At 46.5% G+C, this 26,039-nt stretch overlaps 1 protein-coding gene across 3 annotated transcripts; it reads left to right on the top strand.

Moving 5' to 3' along the window:
• Positions 1 to 11: 11 nt before the first annotated feature.
• On the top strand, positions 12 to 9,479 carry LOC145220501 (uncharacterized). 3 transcript variants are annotated; one of them, XM_080087714.1, is made up of 15 exons: positions 12 to 82; positions 375 to 488; positions 730 to 1,005; positions 1,303 to 1,416; positions 2,014 to 2,124; positions 3,531 to 3,584; positions 4,017 to 4,265; positions 5,193 to 5,312; positions 5,480 to 5,596; positions 6,988 to 7,263; positions 7,744 to 7,860; positions 8,001 to 8,147; positions 8,284 to 8,556; positions 8,804 to 8,965; positions 9,049 to 9,479. In XM_080087714.1, exons 2-14 carry the CDS (start codon positions 428 to 430, stop codon positions 8,923 to 8,925), a joined length of 2,037 nt encoding a protein of 678 aa, XP_079943840.1. In that variant the 5' UTR covers positions 12 to 82; positions 375 to 427; the 3' UTR covers positions 8,926 to 8,965; positions 9,049 to 9,479. The 3 variants fall into 3 exon arrangements, with proteins under 3 accessions (XP_079943840.1, XP_079943841.1, XP_079943842.1); XM_080087715.1 differs by lacking the exon at positions 12 to 82 and having other exon boundaries at positions 187 to 488; positions 9,053 to 9,479; XM_080087716.1 differs by lacking the exons at positions 12 to 82; positions 3,531 to 3,584 and having other exon boundaries at positions 188 to 488.
• The last annotated feature ends 16,560 nt before the right edge of the window (positions 9,480 to 26,039 follow it).

Genomic DNA, 26,039 nt, shown 5'->3' on the forward strand with positions numbered 1-26,039 from the left:
TGATTGGAGCTTTGATAGTTTGGTTGATTGGTGCTACCATAATTTGGATGACACAAATCTTAGCGGCTGTATCGAACTTTCGGTTAGAACATAAAAATTAATTTTGAATATGATGTTTATGTAACATGGGTATTCCCAAATTTAAATTTTGCGCTCTGAGTTTATTACAAAGTGGCGTTGGATGTAATCTACAAGTTGTTTTTAGAACACTTATGTCATTTCTGATAAAACTATTGCCCCAATTGTCCAGATTAAAGTTGCACGTTACAGTGTCCGGAAATGCCCCTTAATTTGAGAATGCAATCGATTGGCAAATTACATCCTGTTGAGCAATTGACACGCCTTTTAACAGTTGGTGCGTTTTGGGCTTTCAGCAAACGCGCCAACGGTTACTCCAAATGAGACTTGCCGAAAGTAGGAAGCAAAAATGAATCGATTTTTGGTTGTTATTCTTTGTTGTGTTTCAACAGGATTAACAATTAACCCAAGTAAGTCTATGCAATCAGGTGTTGCGTTTTTTCATTATGACTCATAAAACTTGCTATTTGAAACTAAATTTTGATAAATTCTTTTCAGTCATGTTGAGGTTATTACATGTAATACAAGTTACTTTAAAGTACATTATGTCATATAATTTGGAAAGTGTTTACATCACCTGTTGTTGTGGTATCACTGAGTTCATTTTCTTTACAGCTAATAATATTTAATGCATTTGCTTGTTTTATACAGACCACTTCAAGGCTAGACATTCGTTTGTTGCATCGCCTGAATATCAAACCCAAGAGGGAAAACTAATTGAAGTTATATACCCTGCCTGCTTGGGACAATTACCCACAAAAATTAGATTGTTGAAAAAGTATAGACCTGAATTGTGGAACCCGGGTTTTAAAGCTACAGTTCAAGATACATTCTATTGGGGTTTTCAAGTCCTGATTCAAACTACAGATAGTTTTAAGAAACCCAAACATCCTCCATATTTAACATTTTTGTACAGGGTTTTCTTTGGTAAGTAACATGTTAAAAATTGCCATACAAAAAGGACTTATTCTTTTAGTGTGTAGTATTCTTTTTTTAATTGTGTCATATTTTTTTATTCAAATCTTTACCAAAATCTGTTTTTCTATATATTTTAAAAGCTGAGGAAATTTGTATTATACAAGGTATTACCATTTACAAACTATCGAGCCAAATATTTTTACCACTGACCTTGTTATTGTTATCATGACATGATAACTATTTATATTTAAACAGTTTGTAAATTTGAGGCTAATAAGACATTTAACACTGCATGTCTTTGAACAGAGACACCAAATTACTCATCCAATTATTGTGCCAATGGTGCACATTGTAACAACTATAAAAATGGAAAACAATGCTTTTGCAACGGAAACTTTTATGGACCTCGTTGCAGAAAACGTAAGCACTGTATGGTGTATTATTTTTAATGGAATGCTATGATAAAAGGCTTTGATGCAGAGCTAAAGTTTTTCTTGTCTTATAAAACTCCAATTAACATTATGTTCAAAACTATTCAGTGTGCTTTACACTAGGGAATGTTGTGTTGTTTGCACCACTTAAGTTAGAAGCTTGATCAAATAAACATTTAAGTTGCTACCAAAAGGGCTGTTACTGTAAATCAAAAAGTCATAATTTGCAAAATAAAAATATTTTGGCTGGGGGGTCTCAATTACACAAAGTATGTGAAAAATGTACCATTGGGCAAAAAATATGTAGTTGCTAAATTATTATTTCCATGTGAACATTTAAAACCAGTTTCTTTGTGCGCAATATAGACTTGACATAATAACTATTCAAATCTTCAAACTCTTTAACAGTCCTTTTTAGAATGTGCAGACTGCAGAGCATTATCTGCCACTTTGTGTCAATGTAAAACTGTGCCGAATTCTAATTGGTTCAAATTTTACAACTTTGCCATTTCTCTTTGTTTATTTAATTACGTTTTTTTTAAACTCTTTCACTTTGACATACTAAAGAAATATGTATTATTTGCAGAGAAGGTTCACTGTGTTCCTAACCCGTGTGTTCATGGTGATTGTACTGAACTAGAAAATGATTACCGCTGTGTGTGTGATGCGCTATACACTGGAAGGAATTGTACAAATAGTAAGTGGGTCCTTTCTTTTCTGATTGTTTCTTTTTAAAGTGGATATTAAATGTATGACTTATTTAAAAATTGATGGGAATTCACACTACAATATTGGCAAAACAATTTCTTATTCAAATGTTTTGCCCAGTCTTGTATTTTACAAAATACTGGCAATTGTGGTGTTAAGGCCCGTTTACACCATGCTTAGCGGCGCCTAACCTAACCTTACGACCCCTTCCGTTTACACTGCGATTATCGGTGCGTACCTAAGCTTACTAAATAATATACTAGACGTATTTTTCAGCTCACAGCAAATGTCGATGACCATAAATTACCACACAAATTTATTGTTACCTATTTTAGATCGAAAAAGCTTTGTATCAATCTAAATTAAATCATATTTTGTTAGTAAACATGATTTTGCATCTTGGTAATCATACAGGATTGTTCTGGATGTTGTTGTATAGCAGTGGTTCCCAACCTTTTTGTAGTCACGGACCCCTTTTAAAAATTTTACAGGTCCGCGGACCCCCAAAGTAATTTAGCTGTGATATTCGTTTCCTGCATTGTACGTTATTATACTTTCCCTTTTAGGGGCAGAACTTTAATCAACCTTCACAGTCCTTAAATCTCAATAAAGTTCTGTCAATGCATTCTGTCAAACCAGCCAATGCAACAAAGAAATAAGTTTTCTGGTGCACATTACTTGAAACAAGGCACTATAAAGTCTATTGTTCATGTGTGTTGTGATGTAACAATGGAGGTAACAATCACACAAAAAGCAAGTTTTCTTGATCCAAAGGTTTGATAAACAGTTAGCACTGGCACGCAGGATTGTAAAGACGGTTTGGGAACTTAAAAATGTTGTACTGTTGTTAATGCTACTACAAATGTTTGCCTCCACAGTTCCCCTGAAACCATCTCACGGACCCCTTGGGGGTCCGCGAACCCCAGGTTCGGAACCACTGTTGTATAGATTAGTGACATATTTAGCTCACTTTCATGTTTCTATAACATGTAGTCCGCTGTGCTAGGGTAAATGTACATTTTAAATGCAATTAATTACAATATTTAAACACAATAAAACATAACATGCAATCATAACCATGTAATAAATAATTAAATTGAAGGCAAATAGCGTGTCATCATTTATTTTTGGCAATTGAACCAGCTTTTTCAAAACAGAAACCCGTACACAAACCGTTTGCGCAGGTTCAAGCAGCTTGATACGCAGAAAAACGCTCGGCAGGCGATCGCTCGCTCATTTCTACGAGACTTGAGCGCCCAAAATCAGTCAAGCGCGAAACCAGACAGAAAAAATGAAACAAACAAACTTACGCAGGTCTGAGCGAGCGCGATACGCATAGTGTAAACGGGCCTTAAAACACAATAAGAAACCTACCAGAAAACATTTATGTTGTAGAAATGGTGTACAAAAACACTGAAACATCTCCAACGGTTTACGGAGCTTTTTCTGGTGATTTGATGCAATTATATTTTTCAATTATTAAGACTTTTTGCACTTAGTGATGTAAACTTAACCAAATTTTAAACATTTTCAAAGGGTAAATGCAATGTTGATTCTGTCAGTATGATTACTTTAAAGAAGGCATTGATTGTATGAAGCACAGGTTATCGTTATTCTGTGTTTTTGTTCATTTGTTGTTATTAATCCTAGTAAATTGATCCTAGGAATCATTCCCTATTCTGTTAACATTCTTTCTACCTTTTCTTTTTCAAAAAGATGCTGAAGATAATTGCATAAGTGGAATGTATATTTGTTCTTTGTTTGAAATCTAACTGATTTAAGCTTTGAAACAAATGTTTCCAAATTTGTTTTCATGACGGCTTACTTGTTTTGCCACGAAATCGCTAGTGGGGTACCTACTTTAACTTTTTTGTTTTTTAGGTTTGTTGTACCGCAACTTCCATATACAAAACCTGAAAGACAAGAACAGTTCAGTGGAAAACATCCCTTATCGTAGCTGCTTCAGTGTAGCGGCTCGCACAATACGTTTGGGGCCAGTGGGACCAAACGGAAAAAACTTCACTGCACAACTAGTTTCAAACAACAATCGGGGGTTTTCAATCCTCTTAGAAAAAAAGCAACCACCCAATGCATTAGATACTGTTGAAATTTATACAATAGGCACATATGGTAAGTGCAGCTGATATTCGTTTCAAAGGTTTCGGTTACAGTTTTTTTTTTTTGGTTTTTCTGAGATTTTACCCTTTTGTAAGATATCTGCACATGTAATCGTTAGGAAGCGTTTATTTAATGAGTGTAATGGCTTTTAAATTGACCAACAATAAAATGATATCAAGACATCCTGAAAAAAGTATTATCTATTGTTAATGCCTTTCTTAAACAATTTATATTCAACACAACCGTCATGTTTGCGCGTGGCCACTTCTATTTTTTGTCCGTCTCAGAGTTGCAAGAACGGGCTTTTCGGGCCAAGTTCGGGCTTGGGTTTCTTTAAAATAAAGGCGCTAAATTTGGGCCTGAATTTACACTCTGTGGCATTTTTTTAAATGATTCACCTGAACAAACAACGATAGGCACAATGCAGTAGTTTGGTCTTTTCTACCTGTGAAATTATTTTGCTCTGCAAGTGGTGCAGATTGAGTCCGTGCAAAAAAAGTTGAAAAACCACCCTACCATGTTTCCCAACTTGTTCTATTTTGCGGCCCCAAAGTGACACGGATGTTGGAAATGATTGCGTTACGCGATTGATTTTAATACGTTGAATTGTTTCCGAAATTGGGAACTTTTCTGGCAAAATTTATAGGTGCTTTCCAAGAATGGTTCTTTGCCTTAAAGAGAATTTGTGACGAACTTTGGACCTTTTCTCTCCTATGTGGCTTTAATATGTTTTGGACTTTAAGCTTCAAATTTGTTTTCCATAAAATGTATTTTAATGCAATTAGATAATGTGTTCTTTCACCCAGCGAAAACTCAACTGAAGGCGATAGCCCTTACCAATCAGCCATCTTAGAAACTTTATAATGACAGACAAACCAACGCAAACTTTTGGGATATATTTTATTTATCCTTGGTGTAAAACAACAATACATTTTGCAGGCATAAGATCACCGTTTGCATATGGTCCAATGTGTCAGAACAAGGGAACTTGTCAAAATACATATGAACGTCAAATATGTACATGCCCACTGGAGTACACTGGAGAACGTTGCGAATTTGGTAAGCTGTACTTTTTCGTCGTCAATGCAAATGTATATTGAAATTTGAACTGAAAAATAATATCTGCAATTGCTTTGGATTGGTTTATTTTGTAAAATTGCGTTGGGATAATCTCAAAGTGTCCTTACGGGAGTCTAAAGCATGTTAAAATACTTGTTTGTACATAGATCGAAGGGACTGTTCAAGCGTTCCATGTGAAAACGATGGAACTTGTCACCGAATGAGTGATAACACCCACAGGTGTGTCTGTCCCGAAGGCTACGGAGGATACAACTGCAACTATTGTAAGAGTTGGTTTAAAGCATGTAACTGTTTTGTTTTGTTTTTTGTTATGTATGGTGTAAAATATTGAAATATTATACATTATCTCGAAGTATAACAAAATATTAGACGTTGGCCAAAGATTTATGTGCGGCAAATCATAGACCTATATTTTCTAAACAATTCATACAATTTGCATTTGATTCGTTTGTCCGTAGACTTGTAGCGCCTAAACCAGGGGTGGGGAACCTGCGGCCTAAAGGCCGCATGCGGCCTTTTAGGGCACTAGGTGCGGCCTTCGATGTCAGAATACAATTTAGGATGTTGATAATACACACTGTACCAGGCACTAAAAACTAGACAGAAACGTATTTTTTATCTTTATTCCACATTACTATTTGATTGGTTGTAGGGCAGCTGTTTTCAAACTAGAGCCAAGTGGTTGCGTACTGGTACACAAAGCGATTTCCGTAGGTCTGCGAAGAGACCCAGGTTCTGTAATCTTACTTGTGTTGCAGAAGAACAATTGTTTGCGCATAATCGAATGTCTTAAACTCGTCTGTGATGTCACAAGCTGCTCTTAGATTAATATTGGTAAACAAGCGAGTTTCTACATTAATAAAATCCCGAATGTTGTAGTGAGGGTGGAAATGTAATGAGGAATTTTATTTAGCTTGGACCGTAAGTTCAATATCACAGCGACCAACCTGTAAGTCAAAAAGTTTGAACACAACTGTCCTTGGCCTGGTAAATAGTCTGTGCGGCCTAAACGAGTGTCGATAAACCGTTTGGCAGCCTTCGCAAACAAAAAGGTTCCCATCCCTAGCCTAAACATATAGAGGTTATCCTTGGGGATTAGACTAACAATTTACTAACCAGGCGTATTAAGCACGTGTTTTTGCATCAAGGTAAATGGGCACCACAGTATCGTTCCATAACCGAATATTTAATGCCGTCTCAAAATGTAAAAGCACTGCCGAGTCAAATTTTTCCAGTTAATGCTCCGTCGTCCTTTGTGCATGTAAATATTGCCAGTGTATTGATAGCTATATATAGCTTTATTTTTGGCTCCCTTACCAATCAAGTCCAGTCAAGTGTTTTTGCATTGTCACTTCTTCAGACAAGTCCATGTTGAACAGTTGTGTAAAACAGCAAGGACACAGAAAATACACAAGTTATCGAGTCAAGTGTCCTATTATTTGGGTAATGCATGTAGTGTACTGGGCACTATTTGGCGCATGATAGCAACCGACCGTACGAACCTGCCGCAGTTTAACCGGTGGCATATGACGGTGGTTGAACGCGCAGGTTCTGCTGGTCATATGAAACCCTTCAAACGGAAACACCAACTCGGTTTCTCGGAACGCTTCTATATTCAACCTATAAGTAACATTTTGTAGTTTCTTCTTTGTAGATGCCAGAAGTGGAGTGGTTGAACTTCCTGGCAGGATTTTGTCTCCATTTGGAGGAAAGACCCGCAAAAAATGGGTCACCTTTGACGCTTGCTTTCGAGACATACAACCCCACCTTAAAGTTCAAGTTTTAAATCCTCAAAACATTAGTGATGTAATCGAGACAGTGACGTCAGAGCTTAATAACCGTGGTTTTATGGTGGGTTTAAAATTGAACGTCCGCGCACCAGTACCAGATCCTGGAAACTTTGTTGAGTTGAAATGGACAGCGTCCTTCCGTAAGATTGGATTTAAAATTATTTTGCTTGATTTGATGAATTTCATGAGCATACGAGTGTGTATTAAATGTACAAACAAATATAGAACAAAATTATTCTCCTGATAACAAAACACGCCACTTAACATATACAGTAAACCTCGGTTGAACCGAGTTCGGTTAATCAGGATCTTCGCCTAATTCGGGCAAAACGTAAGTTACAAATGATTGTAATGTGGTAAGGCTTGCACTAATCGACATCGGGTCTTTGCCCAAACGGGTCCGGATTAATCGAGGTTTGCTGTGCCCATGGACTTATTGAACTCTTTTTATGTTGATTTAAATTCAAAGCCATTTTTGCTGCAATTAAAGATTTGCTAAACCAAGGACTTTATGCGAATGCAGTTATTAATGGCATTTTCAATGTATTATTTTTCGCCAGTTGTGTTTTGTAATGTTTTAAACATATGAAATGAGTATAATAAGTACGTTTATTTTTAAGCTGTCCGGAACTTCATAACAAATCCCTGTCAAAACGGCGGCCGTTGCAAGAACACTAGGCTCCCACATCACAAATGCTATTGCGAGGAAGGATTCACTGGAAAATTCTGTGAAACCGGTAGGAGGTTTTTTGTGTGATGAACTCGTTGACGATTACGTATTTTTAACTTTGGGGCGTAGCAAAAAGTAAACAAAAAATGGTAACTTACATAAGATTATATCACTTTAAAAAAAAATCATCTACAAAACTTTTTTTAGTTCTAAACAATTGCCAAAATCCGTGTTTGAACGGTGGAAGATGTGAAGAAACTAGTGATGGGTTTCAATGCATTTGCACCGAAGGGTTTCAAGGTTCCTCTTGCGAGACCAAAACTTTGGAGAGACTAGCGGATGAATCGGGAGTGGGTAAGCTCAGTTTAAGCAAACAAGCAACTAAAGAAAACTACACAGCAGTGTTTGTTATAGCCAAAGCAATACAACCTCTTATTCTGAACAAAAACATAAAACCCGTTTGTTAAAAAACTTTCGGTTGTTTTCACAGAATTGGTGACGGGGCGTACAATATTTGGTGCACAGCCTTTCGAATGCAGCGACAATACCAAAGTCGTTGACGTCATTTACGATCATTGTTACGTCACGAGGGCAAGAAATGTGAGTGCATCTGCTGTTGGTGCACCACAGTTGCCTGATACGTTTCGAGTTGAACTTGTTGAGATTGCGGACCTGGGCTTTAGGGCTAGAGTTGTCAGAACAGACACTTCTTATGGTGGTTGGACCCAGGGAGAGATTGATTTGTATTGGAAAGCTCTTTTCGGTGAGTTTTATGCAATTTTATGTGGCTGTTTTTCACAATAATTATACTATACTGTTGCTTCTTCGCTTTCACTACATGTTTGACAATTTGTTTTTCTAGTTTTAAAGGCAAAGAACTTTTGCTTTTTTGTTATGATAGAAAAAATTTATAAACATACCATCAAGACAATTCAGTCGTTAAAAAATAAAAAAGAAGAAACAATAACAGCAAGTATGGTTCATGTTCAACACGAACCGTTGTTTTTCAGATCCAATAACTCTCCGAACAAAAGTTTGCCAGAATGGTGGATTTTGTCACAATTCATTAAGTGGACAACGCTGTGAATGCAGAAACGGCTTTTCTGGACAGTTTTGTGAAACAGAACCGTGACGATGAGAACGAGGTTTTCGCATTGGGTTTTTGACTTTTTGTAAGTTTTTATTATTATTATTATATTTTTGTTGCTTGTACCAGCAAAGCACACTTCGTTCTTATACCCTTTGTATTTTTTAGACAGAAACATCAACGAAAGAACTAATTTCTGCACCGAATCGACAAAGTATATCGTCATTAGCTGCAGACAGTGCACACTGTTTTGACCTATAAGTTCTCATCAGTGCTTGGCCATTGTGAGCCACTTTCCTCCGTGGTGTATGCCCAGTTCGCACACAATAGATGAAATGGCTTTTAAGCCTGTTACTCCCCACAAACTGGAGTGCCGTTGGATCGCTACACTAGCCATTACGGTCGATCTCTTGTCACCAACTGCATTTGTGAGACCTTATAGGGTCGAAACAGTGTACACTGTCTGCAGCCTATCATTTATTGGCTCGATGATTTTACACTGTATCATCATTCATTTATATATTAGCCAACTTCGTCTTCAATATTGTTGTGCATTGTTTTTAACATCGTATCTTGAATAAAGTTAAAGACGGTGGCTATTTAACGTTAAAGAATTAGCTAGGAAAGATGGTGCTGCTGTTTTTCACTCGTACTTTCTGTTCAACGAAAAACACGGAACCAATGACGAATTAACATGTATTTAGAATAGATGTTTCAAATCTAAACTATAAAGTTTTTTTCTCTCTTGCGATTGACATATTCGACCTCCTTGGGTGGGTATCGTGGTTTGTTGAACGCATTTTTCGTAAGCCTTACGCAAAAAAGTTCTTCGGCAGTTTTATGCTTGCAAGTGTTACCAATACGTCCTAGGGAAGCATGTGCAAAAACAGTTTTTGGCTACGAGCACTGCGGAAAAGTTCAACAGGAAGGATTAGCGTTTAACGGGTTTGACATATTAAATGGCACCAAAACGTCACTTCATAGCACTACTGAACGCAATTTGTCCATGCTATACATCAATATGCGTCATAAGGCAAAAAATCCATTGTTTTGAGTTGTAAATCAACAAAGTCGCAGTGCGGCAAACGATTTCTAGTTGTTGTGAGGGTTGGCGTTGTACGTGCAGTACTGCCCCCGCAGTTGTGACATCTCGTATGTGGCTATTTTTTTACTAACGCGATAACACGTTTAATGTACGGTCAATTGCAGTACATTCTTAAATGCCACAAACAGAAGTTCGTTTAATCAAATGATATATGTCAAATTTTAGTGTCAAAAAAGCTTTGGCAGGTGTCGTCTTGCCGCAGAGAGCTCGACGGAGCGACTACTCAGCGGGTGCTTAACACAATGCTAAGTGGAGGTGAAAAAGTTTTTGCTGCGCAAGTACCTTCGCCTCCTGTTAAGCTTCGGACCAGATCCGCTCATATTGGGCAAGAAAGGGTGCAGTGCTGGGGGATCGTTACGCTCCTTCCTTACTTATTTTCTTTAGCTCGAGTTGGTGCGAGAGAGAATCTAAACCCAGCGCTGGAAACAGAAACCAACTCGACTCGACCTCGTTACTGCCAAAACATAATGCTGCCGTTGCTCGGAAAACTGGCAGGTCGATTCTCTACCTCCACTTGTGACGGAAACAACAAGAACGACCTTCGCTCGAGGCCTAAGTCTTAGGCTATTTCAATAGATGTTCATATTTTCTGTTTGTGGTTTTCTCTTCGGTGGAATCATTTTCATTCAATCACGTCGCGTTTCTGAAGCAGGCGGCTTGCCAACGAGCAGGGAGTCGTTGGCCGAATGGCCTGGCGCGCCTGACCCATATACAGACATAATCGTTGGCCGAATGGCCTGGCGCGCCTGACCCATATACAGACATAAAAAACCTGATCGGGATTCGTCCCCGGGAGGTTCCTGGGTTCGAACCCCGTTAAGAAAAGGAAAAAAAAAAAAAAAAAAAAAAAAGGGAGTCGATGTGGTGACCCACAAACACAAAATGTCCCGCAATCAGGCGGTCGCCGACGTTTGACCGAGGTTTCCACCGGTGTTCTCCCGCTCAACCCGAACCTAGACACCGAGGAGTGCGCCTGATCGTTGGGCTAGGCTGGTGGCGACTTGTGCTCTTGTGCCAAGTCGTCTTAACCGATGATGCCGGAAAACGAACAGACCAAGGTCAGCTACACGAACGTGCGGGGACGATGTCTAGTTGTGGTGCGGAAGCGGAAGCGGGAGCGCTCGCCAGCGCAATTGCAGACATGCTGTCGCAATGTTACCATCTAATGCCACGAAGCTGGAAGTATTGTTTTCATGGATTTGCTCACGTGAGAAAACGTTTTTTGTACGACCGATTGCAGCACATTCCCACGAACCACAAACATAAGTTTGTTTGGAGAATTAAAAAAGGGGCAATCTATCCTTTTCAGTAAGCTTTGCGAGGTGAAGTCTTTCTGCAACGAGTTAGACGCGTCACTGCCTAGCGGGTGCTTTGCACATTGCTTTGCTGTGTCGTAGAAGCTTTCGTTGCTTAAGTACCATCGCCTCCTGAAAAGCTACGGACCAACTCCGCTCCTCTTGGCGGAGAGAGGGTTCAGTGCTGGGGCTTCGTGCTCCAGTATTGTTCCCCTCTCTTGCTCAGGAAGCCGCCTAGCGGGATGCTTTTACTTCTGCGATGACTGGCTTCTTTGGGTGGGCTTGGTTAAAAAGAGCCTTGCGCTCTTTTTGCATTTGTCACCTTAATCATTCGCGCTACAAATACTTTCGATTTTTTCCGGATCGTCGCCTCGTTGTGCAGCCAGCAGCAAGTAAAACAACAAGCGTTCTCGCGCCGTGCAAGTAATCCCCACGCGCACGTGGGTTTGGCGCAACGCCTTGACTTGCTGCAAGAGGGGAGCGGTGCCGAGCAGAAGGCCCAGCACCGATAGTCTCGAGCAAGCCGAGAGGCCGGCGTTGCAAACAGAAGCCAACTCGACTCTTTCCCTTTGCTGCCGAAACAGAATGCCTTCGTTGCTCGGGAAACCGGCTGTAAAGCCGATTCCCGAGCTCTGACGTCACCTGTGACGGAGCTGGGGACGAGTCGGTGTCCGAGTTGCCGAAACAACCAGAACGAGCTTCACTCTAGCCCTAAAACTTGGCCTATTTCAATAGATGTTGAAATTTTCTGTTTGTGGTTTTCTTCTCGATGTACTCATTTTCATACAAATACGTCATCGCAACGTAGACACAGTTGAACAGTTCTTAGTCACGTGAACAACAACAAGTTGTGGCACGGGGTGGAGCGAGTGGTTGCTTGGGCGCGGGAATCCGCCTAGCCAAAGCGCGCACTCTGTCAGCAGGTCGCTCGTCGCAAGACTGCTGGACGGAACTTAGTCGCGCGAATCGACCCGCTCCGTCGCTCGTCCTGCTTGCCACAACGCGGTTCTGGAGCAGGCGGCGTGACAGGTACCAGGGAAACGAAGTCTTTGCCACGCCAGACTCCATTTTCCAGTGTTTGTGGTGACCCACAAACACAAAATGTCGTGCAAGCAGGCGGTCGCCAACGTTTGGCCGAGGTTCCCACCGGTGTTCTCCCGCTCAACCCGAGCCTAGACATCGAGGAGTGCGCCTGTTCGTTGGGCTAGGCTGGTGGCGACTTGTGCTCTTGTGCCAAGTCGTCTTAACCGATGATGCCGGAAAACGAACAGACCAGGGTCAGCTAGACGGTCGTCGTGTGGGGACGATGTCTAGTTGTGGTTCGGGAGCGGGAGCGCTCGCCAGCGCAATTGCAACAGCTGTTGCTATGTTACCACCTAATGCCACGACGCTGGAAGTATTGTTTCCATGGATTTGCTCACGTGAGAAAACGTTTTTTGTACGACCAATTGCAGCACATTCCCACGAACCACAAACATAGGTTTGTTTGGAGAATTAAAAAGGGGCAATCTATCCTTTTCAGTAAGCTTTGCGAGGTGAAGTCTTTCTGCAACGAGTTAGACGCGTCACTGCCTAGCGGGTGCTTTGCACATTGCTTTGCTGTGTCGTAGAAGCTTTCGTTGCTTAAGTACCATCGCCTCCTGAAAAGCTACGGACCAACTCCGCTCCTCTTGGCGGAGAGAGGGTTCAGTGCTGGGGCTTCGTGCTCCAGTATTGTTCCCCTCTCTTGCTCAGGAAGCCGCCTAGCGGGATGCTTTTGCTTCTGCGATGACTGGCTTCTTTGGGTGGGCTTGGTTAAAAAGAGCCTTGCGCTCTTTTTGCATTTGTCACCTTAATCATTCGCGCTACAAATACTTTCGATTTTTTCCGGATCGTCGCCTCGTTGTGCAGCCAGCAGCAAGTAAAACAAAAAGCGTTCTCGCGCCGTGCAAGTAATCCCCACGCGCACGTGGGTTTGGCGCAACGCCTTGACTTGCTGCAAGAGGGGGGAGCGGTGCCGAGCAGAAGGCCCAGCACCGATAGTCTCGAGCAAGCCGAGAGGCCGGCGTTGCAAACAGAAGCCAACTCGACTCTTTCCCTTTGCTGCCGAAACAGAATGCCTTCGTTGCTCGGGAAACCGGCTGTAAAGCCGATTCCCGAGCTCTGACGTCACCTGTGACGGAGCTGGGGACGAGTCGGTGTCCGAGTTGCCGAAACAACCAGAACGAGCTTCACTCTAGCCCTAAAACTTGGTCTATTTCAATATATGTTGAAATTTTCTGTTTGTGGTTTTCTTCTCGATGTACTCATTTTCATGCAAATACGTCATCGCAACGTAGACACAGTTGAACAGTTCTTAGTCACGTGAACAACAACAAGTTGTGTCACGGGATGGAGCGAGTGGTTGCTTGGGCGCGGGAATCCGCCTAGCCAAAGCGCGCACTCTGTCAGCAGGTCGCTCGTCGCAAGACTGCTGGACGGAACTTAGTCGCGCGAATCGACCCGCTCCGTCGCTCGTCCTGCTTGCCACAACGCGGTTCTGGAGCAGGCGGCGTGACAGGTACCAGGGAAACGAAGTCTTTGCCACGCCAGACTCCATTTTCCAGTGTTTGTGGTGACCCACAAACACAAAATGTCGTGCAAGCAGGCGGTCGCCAACGTTTGGCCGAGGTTCCCACCGGTGTTCTCCCGCTCAACCCGAGCCTAGACATCGAGGAGTGCGCCTGTTCGTTGGGCTAGGCTGGTGGCGACTTGTGCTCTTGTGCCAAGTCGTCTTAACCGATGATGCCGGAAAACGAACAGACCAGGGTCAGCTAGACGGTCGTCGTGTGGGGACGATGTCTAGTTGTGGTTCGGGAGCGGGAGCGCTCGCCAGCGCAATTGCAACAGCTGTTGCTATGTTACCACCTAATGCCACGACGCTGGAAGTATTGTTTCCATGGATTTGCTCACGTGAGAAAACGTTTTTTGTACGACCAATTGCAGCACATTCCCACGAACCACAAACATAGGTTTGTTTGGAGAATTAAAAAGGGGCAATCTATCCTTTTCAGTAAGCTTTGCGAGGTGAAGTCTTTCTGCAACGAGTTAGACGCGTCACTGCCTAGCGGGTGCTTTGCACATTGCTTTGCTGTGTCGTAGAAGCTTTCGTTGCTTAAGTACCATCGCCTCCTGAAAAGCTACGGACCAACTCCGCTCCTCTTGGCGGAGAGAGGGTTCAGTGCTGGGGCTTCGTGCTCCAGTATTGTTCCCCTCTCTTGCTCAGGAAGCCGCCTAGCGGGATGCTTTTGCTTCTGCGATGACTGGCTTCTTTGGGTGGGCTTGGTTAAAAAGAGCCTTGCGCTCTTTTTGCATTTGTCACCTTAATCATTCGCGCTACAAATACTTTCGATTTTTTCCGGATCGTCGCCTCGTTGTGCAGCCAGCAGCAAGTAAAACAAAAAGCGTTCTCGCGCCGTGCAAGTAATCCCCACGCGCACGTGGGTTTGGCGCAACGCCTTGACTTGCTGCAAGAGGGGGGAGCGGTGCCGAGCAGAAGGCCCAGCACCGATAGTCTCGAGCAAGCCGAGAGGCCGGCGTTGCAAACAGAAGCCAACTCGACTCTTTCCCTTTGCTGCCGAAACAGAATGCCTTCGTTGCTCGGGAAACCGGCTGTAAAGCCGATTCCCGAGCTCTGACGTCACCTGTGACGGAGCTGGGGACGAGTCGGTGTCCGAGTTGCCGAAACAACCAGAACGAGCTTCACTCTAGCCCTAAAACTTGGTCTATTTCAATATATGTTGAAATTTTCTGTTTGTGGTTTTCTTCTCGATGTACTCATTTTCATGCAAATACGTCATCGCAACGTAGACACAGTTGAACAGTTCTTAGTCACGTGAACAACAACAAGTTGTGTCACGGGATGGAGCGAGTGGTTGCTTGGGCGCGGGAATCCGCCTAGCCAAAGCGCGCACTCTGTCAGCAGGTCGCTCGTCGCAAGACTGCTGGACGGAACTTAGTCGCGCGAATCGACCCGCTCCGTCGCTCGTCCTGCTTGCCACAACGCGGTTCTGGAGCAGGCGGCGTGACAGGTACCAGGGAAACGAAGTCTTTGCCACGCCAGACTCCATTTTCCAGTGTTTGTGGTGACCCACAAACACAAAATGTCGTGCAAGCACCGGTGTTTTCCCGCTCAACCCGAGCCTAGACATCGAGGAGTGCGCCTGTTCGTTGGGCTAGGCTGGTGGCGACTTGTGCTCTTGTGCCAAGTCGTCTTAACCGATGATGCCGGAAAACGAACAGACCAGGGTCAGCTAGACGGTCGTCGTGTGGGGACGATGTCTAGTTGTGGTTCGGGAGCGGGAGCGCTCGCCAGCGCAATTGCAACAGCTGTTGCTATGTTACCACCTAATGCCACGACGCTGGAAGTATTGTTTCCATGGATTTGCTCACGTGAGAAAACGTTTTTTGTACGACCAATTGCAGCACATTCCCACGAACCACAAACATAAGTTTGTTTGGAGAATTAAAAAAGGGGCAATCTATCCTTTTCAGTAAGCTTTGCGAGGTGAAGTCTTTCTGCAACGAGTTAGACGCGTCACTGCCTAGCGGGTGCTTTGCGCATTGCTTTGCTGTGTCGTGGAAGCTTTCGTTGCTTAAGTACCATCGCCTCCCGAAAAGCTACGGACCAGCTCCGCTCCTCTTGGTCGAGAGAGGGTGCAGTGCTGGTGCTTCGTGCTCCAGTATTGTTCCCCTCTCTTGCTCAGGAAGCCGCCTAGCGGGATGCTTTTGCTTCTGCGATGACTGGCTTCTTTGGGTGGGCTTGGTTAAAAAGAGCCTTATGCTCTTTTTTCATTTGTCTCCTTAATCATTCGCGCTACCTCGAAAATACTTTAGATTTTTTTCCGGATCGTCGCCGCCTCGTCGTAGCCAGCAGCAAGTAGACAAAAAGCGTTCTCGCACCGTGTAAGTAATCCCCACACGCACGTGGGTTTGGCGCAACGCCGACGCCTTGACATGCTGCAAGAGGGGAGCGGTGCCGAGCAGAAGGCCCAGCACCGATCGTCTCGAGCAAGCCGAGAGACACCTCCTCGACTTGCTGCTGCAAGAGAGGAGCGGTGCCGAGCACAAGGCCCAGCACCGATCCTCTCGAGCAAGCCGAGAGGCCGGCGCTGCAAACAGAAGCCAACTTGACTCGTTCCCTTTGCTGCTGAAACAGAATGCCGTCGTTGCTCGGGAAACCGGCTGTAAAGCCGATTCCCGAGCTCTGACGTCACCTGCGACGGAGCTGGGGACGAGCCGACGTCCGAATTGCCGAAACAACCAGAACGAGCTTCACTATAGCCCTAAAACTTGGCCTATTTCAATAGATGTTGAAATTTTCTGTTTGTGGTTTTCTTCTCGATGTACTCATTTTCATACAAATACGTCATCGCAACGTAGACACAGTTGAACAGTTCTTAGTCACGTGAACAACAACAAGTTGTGTCACGGGATGCAGCGAGTGGTTGCTTGGGCGCGGGAATCCGCCTAGCCAAAGCGCGCACTCTGTCAGCAGGTCGCTCGTCGCAAGACTGCTGGACGGAACTTAGTCGCGGGAATCGACCCGCTCCGTCGCTCGTCCTGCTTGCCACAACGCGGTTCTGGAGCAGGCGGCGTGACAGGTACCAGGGAAACGAAGTCTTTGCCACGCCAGACTCCATTTTCCAGTGTTTGTGGTGACCCATAAACACAAAATGTCGTGCAAGCAGGCGGTCGCCAACTTTTGGCCGAGGTTTCCACCGGTGTTCTCCCGCTCAACCCGAGCCTAGACACCGAGGAGTGCGCCTGTTCGTTGGGCTAGGCTTGTGCCAAATCGTCTTAACCGATGATGCCGCAAAACGAACAGACCAATGCCAGCTGGACGGAGGTGCGGGGACGATGTCTAGTTGTGGTGCGGAAGCGGGAGCGCTCGCCAGCGCAATTGCGACATGCTGTCGCAATGTTACAATCTAATACCACGACGCTGGAAGTATTGTTTCCATGGATTTGCTCACGTGAGAAAACGTTTTTTGTACGACCAATTGCAGCACATTCCCACGAACCACAAACATAAGTTTGTTTGGAGAATTAAAAAAGGGGCAATCTATCCCTTTCAGTAAGCTTTGCGAGGTGAAGTCTTTCTGCAACGAGTTAGACGCGTCACTGCCTAGCGGGTGCTTTGCACATTGCTTTGCTGTGTCGTAGAAGCTTTCGTTGCTTAAGTACCATCGCCTCCTGAAAAGCTACGGACCAACTTCGCTCCTTTTGGCGGAGAGAGGGTTCAGTGCTGGGGCTTCGTGCTCCAGTATTGTTCCCCTCTCTTGCTCAGGAAGCCGCCTAGCGGGATGCTTTTGCTTCTGCGATGACTGGCTTCTTTGGGTGGGCTTGGTTAAAAAGAGCCTTGCGCTCTTTTTGCATTTGTCACCTTAATCATTCGCGCTACAAATACTTTCGATTTTTTCCGGATCGTCGCCTCGTTGTGCAGCCAGCAGCAAGTAAAACAAAAAGCGTTCTCGCGCCGTGCAAGTAATCCCCACGCGCACGTGGGTTTGGCGCAACGCCTTGACTTGCTGCAAGAGGGGGGAGCGGTGCCGAGCAGAAGGTCCAGCACCGATAGTCTCGAGCAAGCCGAGAGACACCTCCTCGACTTGCTGCTGCAAGAGAGGAGCGGTGCCGAGCACAAGGCCCAGCACCGATCCTCTCGAGCAAGCCGAGAGGCCGGCGTTGCAAACAGAAGCCAACTCGACTCTTTCCCTTTGCTGCCGAAACAGAATGCCTTCGTTGCTCGGGAAACCGGCTGTAAAGCCGATTCCCGAGCTCTGACGTCACCTGTGACGGAGCTGGGGACGAGTCGGTGTCCGAGTTGCCGAAACAACCAGAACGAGCTTCACTCTAGCCCTAAAACTTGGTCTATTTCAATATATGTTGAAATTTTCTGTTTGTGGTTTTCTTCTCGATGTACTCATTTTCATGCAAATACGTCATCGCAACGTAGACACAGTTGAACAGTTCTTAGTCACGTGAACAACAACAAGTTGTGTCACGGGATGGAGCGAGTGGTTGCTTGGGCGCGGGAATCCGCCTAGCCAAAGCGCGCACTCTGTCAGCAGGTCGCTCGTCGCAAGACTGCTGGACGGAACTTAGTCGCGCGAATCGACCCGCTCCGTCGCTCGTCCTGCTTGCCACAACGCGGTTCTGGAGCAGGCGGCGTGACAGGTACCAGGGAAACGAAGTCTTTGCCACGCCAGACTCCATTTTCCAGTGTTTGTGGTGACCCACAAACACAAAATGTCGTGCAAGCAGGCGGTCGCCAACGTTTGGCCGAGGTTCCCACCGGTGTTTTCCCGCTCAACCCGAGCCTAGAAATCGAGGAGTTCGCCTGTTCGTTGGGCTAGGCTGGTGGCGACTTGTGCTCTTGTGCCAAATCGTCTTAACCGATGATGCCGCAAAACGAACAGACCAATGCCAGCTGGACGGACGTGCGGGGACGATGTCTAGTTGTGGTGCGGAAGCGGGAGCGCTCGCCAGCGCAATTGCGACATGCTGTCGCAATGTTACAATCTAATACCACGAAGCTGGAAGTATTGTTTCCATGGATTTGCTCACGTGAGAAAACGTTTTTTGTACGACCAATTGCAGCACATTCCCACGAACCACAAACATAAGTTTGTTTGGAGAATTAAAAAAGGGGCAATCTATCCTTTTCAGTAAGCTTTGCGAGGTGAAGTCTTTCTGCAACGAGTTAGACGCGTCACTGCCTAGCGGGTGCTTTGCACATTGCTTTGCTGTGTCGTGGAAGCTTTCGTTGCTTAAGTACCATCGCCTCCCGAAAAGCTACGGACCAGCTCCGCTCCTCTTGGTCGAGAGAGGGTGCAGTGCTGGGGCTTCGTGCTCCAGTATTGTTCCCCTCTCTTGCTCAGGAAGCCGCCTAGCGGGATGCTTTTGCTTCTGCGATGGCTGGCTTCTTTGGGTGGGCTTGGTTAAAAAGAGCCTTGTGCTCTTTTTTCATTTGTCTCCTTAATCATTCGCGCTACCTCGAAAATACTTTAGATTTTTTTCCGGATCGTCGCCGCCTCGTCGTTAGCCCAGCAGCAAGTAGACAAAAAGCGTTCTCGCACCGCCCACGCGCACGTGGGTTTGGCGCAACGCCGACGCCTTGACATGCTGCAAGAGGGGAGCGGTGCCGAGCAGAAGGCCCAGCACCGATCGTCTCGAGCAAGCCGAGAGACACCTCCTCGACTTGCTGCTGCAAGAGAGGAGCGGTGCCGAGCACAAGGCCCAGCACCGATCCTCTCGAGCAAGCCGAGAGGCCGGCGCTGCAAACAGAAGCCAACTTGACTCGTTCCCTTTGCTGCTGAAACAGAATGCCGTCGTTGCTCGGGAAACCGGCTGTAAAGCCGATTCCCGAGCTCTGACGTCACCTGCGACGGAGCTGGGGACGAGCCGACGTCCGAATTGCCGAAACAACCAGAACGAGCTTCACTCTAGCCCTAAAACTTGGCCTATTTCAATAGATGTTGAAATTTTCTGTTTGTGGTTTTCTTCTCGATGTACTCATTTTCATACAAATACGTCATCGCAACGTAGACACGAATGAATAGTTCTTAGTCACGTGAACAACAACAAGTTGTGGCACGGGATGGAGCGAGTGGTTGCTTGGGCGCGGGAATCCGCCTAGCCAAAGCGCGCACTCTGTCAGCAGGTCGCTCGTCGCAAGACTGCTGGACGGAACTTAGTCGCGCGAATCGACCCGCTCCGTCGCTCGTCCTGCTTGCCACAACGCGGTTCTGGAGCAGGCGGCGTGACAGGTACCAGGGAAACGAAGTCTTTGCCACGCCAGACTCCATTTTCCAGTGTTTGTGGTGACCCATAAACACAAAATGTCGTGCAAGCAGGCGGTCGCCAACGTTTGGCCGAGGTTTCCACCGGTGTTCTCCCGCTCAACCCGAGCCTAGACACCGAGGAGTGCGCCTGTTCGTTGGGCTAGGCTGGTGGCGACTTGTGCTCTTGTGCCAAATCGTCTTAACCGATGATGCCGCAAAACGAACAGACCAATGCCAGCTGGACGGAGGTGCGGGGACGATGTCTAGTTGTGGTGCGGAAGCGGGAGCGCTCGCCAGCGCAATTGCGACATGCTGTCGCAATGTTACAATCTAATGCCACGAAGCTGGAAGTATTGTTTCCATGGATTTGATCACGTGAGAAAACGTTTTTTGTACGACCAATTGCAGCACATTCCCACGAACCACAAACATAAGTTTGTTTGGAGAATTAAAAAAGGGGCAATCTATCCTTTTCAGTAAGCTTTGCGAGGTGAAGTCTTTCTGCAACGAGTTAGACGCGTCACTGCCTAGCGGGTGCTTTGCACATTGCTTTGCTGTGTCGTAGAAGCTTTCGTTGCTTAAGTACCATCGCCTCCTGAAAAGCTACGGACCAACTCCGCTCCTCTTGGCGGAGAGAGGGTTCAGTGCTGGGGCTTCGTGTTCCAGTATTGTTCCCCTCTCTTGCTCAGGAAGCCGCCTAGCGGGATGCTTTTGCTTCTGCGATGACTGGCTTCTTTGGGTGGGCTTGGTTAAAAAGAGCCTTGCGCTCTTTTTGCATTTGTCACCTTAATCATTCGCGCTACAAATACTTTCGATTTTTTCCGGATCGTCGCCTCGTTGTGCAGCCAGCAGCAAGTAAAACAAAAAGCGTTCTCGCGCCGTGCAAGTAATCCCCACGCGCACGTGGGTTTGGCGCAACGCCTTGACTTGCTGCAAGAGGGGGGAGCGGTGCCGAGCAGAAGACCCAGCACCGATAGTCTCGAGAAAGCCGAGAGACACCTCCTCGACTTGCTGCTGCAAGAGAGGAGCGGTGCCGAGCAGAAGGCCCAGCACCGATAGTCTCGAGCAAGCCGAGAGGCCGGCGTTGCAAACAGAAGCCAACTCGACTCTTTCCCTTTGCTGCCGAAACAGAATGCCTTCGTTGCTCGGGAAACCGGCTGTAAAGCCGATTCCCGAGCTCTGACGTCACCTGTGACGGAGCTGGGGACGAGTCGGTGTCCGAGTTGCCGAAACAACCAGAACGAGCTTCACTCTAGCCCTAAAACTTGGTCTATTTCAATATATGTTGAAATTTTCTGTTTGTGGTTTTCTTCTCGATGTACTCATTTTCATGCAAATACGTCATCGCAACGTAGACACAGTTGAACAGTTCTTAGTCACGTGAACAACAACAAGTTGTGTCACGGGATGGAGCGAGTGGTTGCTTGGGCGCGGGAATCCGCCTAGCCAAATCCGCCTGTGGTGACCCACAAACACAAAATGTCGTGCAAGCAGGCGGTCGCCAACGTTTGGCCGAGGTTCCCACCGGTGTTCTCCCGCTCAACCCGAGCCTAGACATCGAGGAGTGCGCCTGTTCGTTGGGCTAGGCTGGTGGCGACTTGTGCTCGTGTGCCAAGTCGTCTTAACCGATGATGCCGGAAAACGAACAGACCAGGGTCAGCTAGACGGTCGTCGTGTGGGGACGATGTCTAGTTGTGGTTCGGGAGCGGGAGCGCTCGCCAGCGCAATTGCAACAGCTGTTGCTATGTTACCACCTAATGCCACGACGCTGGAAGTATTGTTTCCATGGATTTGCTCACGTGAGAAAACGTTTTTTGTACGACCAATTGCAGCACATTCCCACGAACCACAAACATAAGTTTGTTTGGAGAATTAAAAAAGGGGCAATCTATCCTTTTCAGTAAGCTTTGCGAGGTGAAGTCTTTCTGCAACGAGTTAGACGCGTCACTGCCTAGCGGGTGCTTTGCCCATTGCTTTGCTGTGTCGTGGAAGCTTTCGTTGCTTAAGTACCATCGCCTCCCGAAAAGCTACGGACCAGCTCCGCTCCTCTTGGTCGAGAGAGGGTGCAGTGCTGGGGCTTCGTGCTCCAGTATTGTTCCCCTCTCTTGCTCAGGAAGCCGCCTAGCGGGATGCCTTTGCTTCTGCGATGGCTGGCTTCTTTGGGTGGGCTTGGTTAAAAAGAGCCTTATGCTCTTTTTTCATTTGTCTCCTTAATCATTCGCGCTACCTCGAAAATACTTTTGATTTTTTTCCGGATCGTCGCGCCTCGTCGTAGCCAGCAGCAAGTAGACAAAAAGCGTTCTCGCACCGTGTAAGTAATCCCCACGCGCACGTGGGTTTGGCGCAACGCCGACGCCTTGACATGCTGCAAGAGGGGAGCGGTGCCGAGCAGAAGGCCCAGCACCGATCGTCTCGAGCAAGCCGAGAGACACCTCCTCGACTTGCTGCTGCAAGAGAGGAGCGGTGCCGAGCACAAGGCCCAGCACCGATCCTCTCGAGCAAGCCGAGAGGCCGGCGCTGCAAACAGAAGCCAACTTGACTCGTTCCCTTTGCTGCTGAAACAGAATGCCGTCGTTGCTCGGGAAACCGGCTGTAAAGCCGATTCCCGAGCTCTGACGTCACCTGCGACGGAGCTGGGGACGAGCCGACGTCCGAATTGCCGAAACAACCAGAACGAGCTTCACTATAGCCCTAAAACTTGGCCTATTTCAATAGATGTTGAAATTTTCTGTTTGTGGTTTTCTTCTCGGTGTACTCATTTTCATGCAAATACGTCATCGCAACGTAGACACAGTTGAACAGTTCTTAGTCACGTGAACAACAACAAGTTGTGGCACGGGATGGAGCGAGTGGTTGCTTGGACGCGGGAATCCACCTAGCCAAAGCGCGCACTCTGTCAGCAGGTCGCTCGTCGCAAGACTGCTGGACGGAACTTAGTCGCGCGAATCGACCCGCTCCGTCGCTCGTCCTGCTTGCCACAACGCGGTTCTGGAGCAGGCGGCGTGACAGGTACCAGGGAAACGAAGTCTTTGCCACGCCAGACTCCATTTTCCAGTGTTTGTGGTGACCCATAAACACAAAATGTCGTGCAAGCAGGCGGTCGCCAACGTTTGGCCGAGGTTTCCACCGGTGTTCTCCCGCTCAACCCGAGCCTAGACACCGAGGAGTGCGCCTGTTCGTTGGGCTAGGCTGGTGGCGACTTGTGCTCTTGTGCCAAATCGTCTTAACCGATGATGCCGCAAAACGAACAGACCAATGCCAGCTGGACGGAGGTGCGGGGACGATGTCTAGTTGTGGTGCGGAAGCGGGAGCGCTCGCCAGCGCAATTGCGACATGCTGTCGCAATGTTACAATCTAATGCCACGAAGCTGGAAGTATTGTTTCCATGGATTTGCTCACGTGAGAAAACGTTTTTTGTACGACCAATTGCAGCACATTCCCACGAACCACAAACATAAGTTTTTTTGGAGAAAATTAATAAGGGACAATCTATCCTTTTCAGTAAGCTTTGGGAGGTGAAGTCTTTCTGCAACGAGTTAAACGCGTCACTGCCTAGCGGGTGCTTTGCTGTGTCGTGGAAGCTTTTGTTGCTTAAGTACCATCGCCTCCCGAAAAGCTACGGACCAGTTCCGAGCCTCTTGGTCGAGAGAGGGTGCAGTGCTGGGGCTTCGTGCTCCAGTATTGTTCCCCTCTCTTGCTCAGGAAGCCGCCTAGCGGGATGCTTTTGCTTCTGCGATGGCTGGCTTGGTTAAAAGAGCCTTGTGCTCTTTTTTAATTTGTCACCTTAATCATTCGCGCTACCTCGAAAATACTTTTGATTTTTTTCCGGATCGTCGCCGCCTCGTCGTAGCCAGCAGCAAGTAGACAAAAAGCGTTCTCGCACCGTGTAAGTAATCCCCACGCGCACGTGGGTTTGGCGCAACGCCAACGCCTTGACATGCTGCAAGAGGGGGGAGCGGTGCCGAGCAGAAGGCCCAGCACCGATCGTCTCGAGCAAGCCGAGAGACACCTCCTCGACTTGCTGCTGCAAGAGAGGAGCGGTGCCGAGCACAAGGCCCAGCACCGATCCTCTCGAGCAAGCCGAGAGGCCGGCGCTGCGAACAGAAGCCAACTCGACTGTTTCCTTTTGCTGCCGAAACAGAATGCCGTCGTTGCTCGGGAAACCGGCTGTAAAGCCGATTCCCGAGCTCTGACGTCACCTGTGACGGAGCTGGGGACGAGCCGCGACGTCCGAATTGCCGAAACAACCAGAACGAGCTTCACTCTAGCCCTGAAACTTGGTCTATTTCAATATATGTTGAAATTTTCTGTTTGTGGTTTTCTTCTCGGTGTACTCATTTTCATGCAAATACGTCATCGCAACGTAGACGCGGTTGAACAGTTCTTAGTCACCTGAACAACAACAACAAGTTGTGGCACGGGATGGAGCGAAGGGTTGCTTGGGCGCGGGAATCCGCCTAGCCAAAGCGCGCACTCTGTCAGCAGGTCGCTCGTCGCAAGACTGCTGGACGGAACTTAGTCGCGCGAATCGACCCGCTCCGTCGCTCGCCCTGCTTGCCACAACGCGGTTCTGGAGCAGGCGGCGTGACAGGTGCCAGGGAAACGATGTCTTTGCCACGCCAGACTCCATTTTCCAGTGTTTGTGGTGACCCACAAACACAAAATGTCGTGCTAGCAGGCGATCGCAGCGGGTTGGTCGATGTTTTCACCTGTAGGCCTAACCACCTGATGCCACGTCGCTGGAAAACTTGGATTTTTTTTTAATAGTTGCTCTCATTTTTCGTTTGTGGGTTTTCTGTTTATGTAAATATATTTCAATACTAAACCACTACCTGGTGGAATAGTTTGCAGTCACAAGAGAGTCAAAGTGGGGTGACCTACACCTATAGGCCTATAATGGGCCAGGTGATTGCTGCAACGTTGAAACCAACTGGTCGCTGGATTCGACTGGCTAAACCGCCCGCCTTGTTTCTCATTAGTATGCATTTGCCAAATCAGACCAAATTTCATTTTTTAGTGTTTGGTGCGAACCAATACAAACACAAAATGACGTGCTAGCAGGCGGTCGCCTACGTTCGGCCGATGCATCCACCGAGGTTCTCAGGTCAACCTTTTGATGGGCATCCCTGTCCGGTGGCCGTTGCAGGTAGTTGTGTTGGGTTTAAGAAGCGTGCGCGCATTTATTTTCATGCCACGTCTGCCGTAGCTGCGAGGTTGTGGTTGACTCGAGAGCTAAAACGGCACAATGGGCTTACGTCTGGACCTACAACGCGGGGTTCTTTGAATAGACGCTCCCGTTTTTCGTCTGTAGGGATGTTTTTGTGCTATTATGTGTTGCAACGATTGACAAGGTGGAATAGATATGATTCACGTGACCGCGAAGGGGTGTGGCGTGGCATGCAACACGTTCTGGTTTTAACGTGAAAGCCGCCAAGCCGAAACTGAAATCGGTGAACAGTTGATGGACGGACGAGCCTACCGCGAGATAAGCGTTTTTCCCAACTAGTTACTAGGATCTTTATTAAATTTGGAAATATTAATCATTTTCAGTTGTGAAGTAGACGAAAATGATACCAAAACTTAGCAGATGACTGACTAGATTGATACGCATATTTGTTCGCACATACAGTATCCTTATGGGACATGTATTTGTCATATTCGTTATTTTTTTCGGTGGCGTCCCTATGTACGCATGAATGATTCCACGATTGTGTTTACTGTCACACGATGATCACAGAACAGACAGTTAAAACTTAAAAATCACTTCAGAAAGTTGTTTTGGCCATACCACCCATGGTAGGTAAAATGTTTAGTAAGCCCATGTTCTCTGTGACTTTACCGTCTTGTTTTCAAAATGCACCAAATGTTACATTTTTCTTGAAAAACATTGAGCCACGGGTTTAGTAGGTTACATTAGGCCTAAGGGGGCATAAAGTGTTAAAGTTGAGAGTCACAACT

Source organism: Phallusia mammillata, chromosome 3, assembly GCF_965637545.1.
Source record: "Phallusia mammillata chromosome 3, kaPhaMamm4.hap1.1, whole genome shotgun sequence".
NCBI lineage: Eukaryota > Metazoa > Chordata > Ascidiacea > Phlebobranchia > Ascidiidae > Phallusia > Phallusia mammillata.

Coding starts and splice junctions, on each gene's coding strand:
- LOC145220501 (XM_080087714.1), top strand. CDS start 428: ATGAATCGATTTTTGGTTGTTATTCTTTGTTGTGTTTCAACAGGATTA. Junction 1,417..2,013: donor TGGACCTCGTTGCAGAAAAC/GTAAGCACTGTA, acceptor TATTATTTGCAG/AGAAGGTTCACTGTGTTCCT. Junction 4,266..5,192: donor TTATACAATAGGCACATATG/GTAAGTGCAGCT, acceptor TACATTTTGCAG/GCATAAGATCACCGTTTGCA.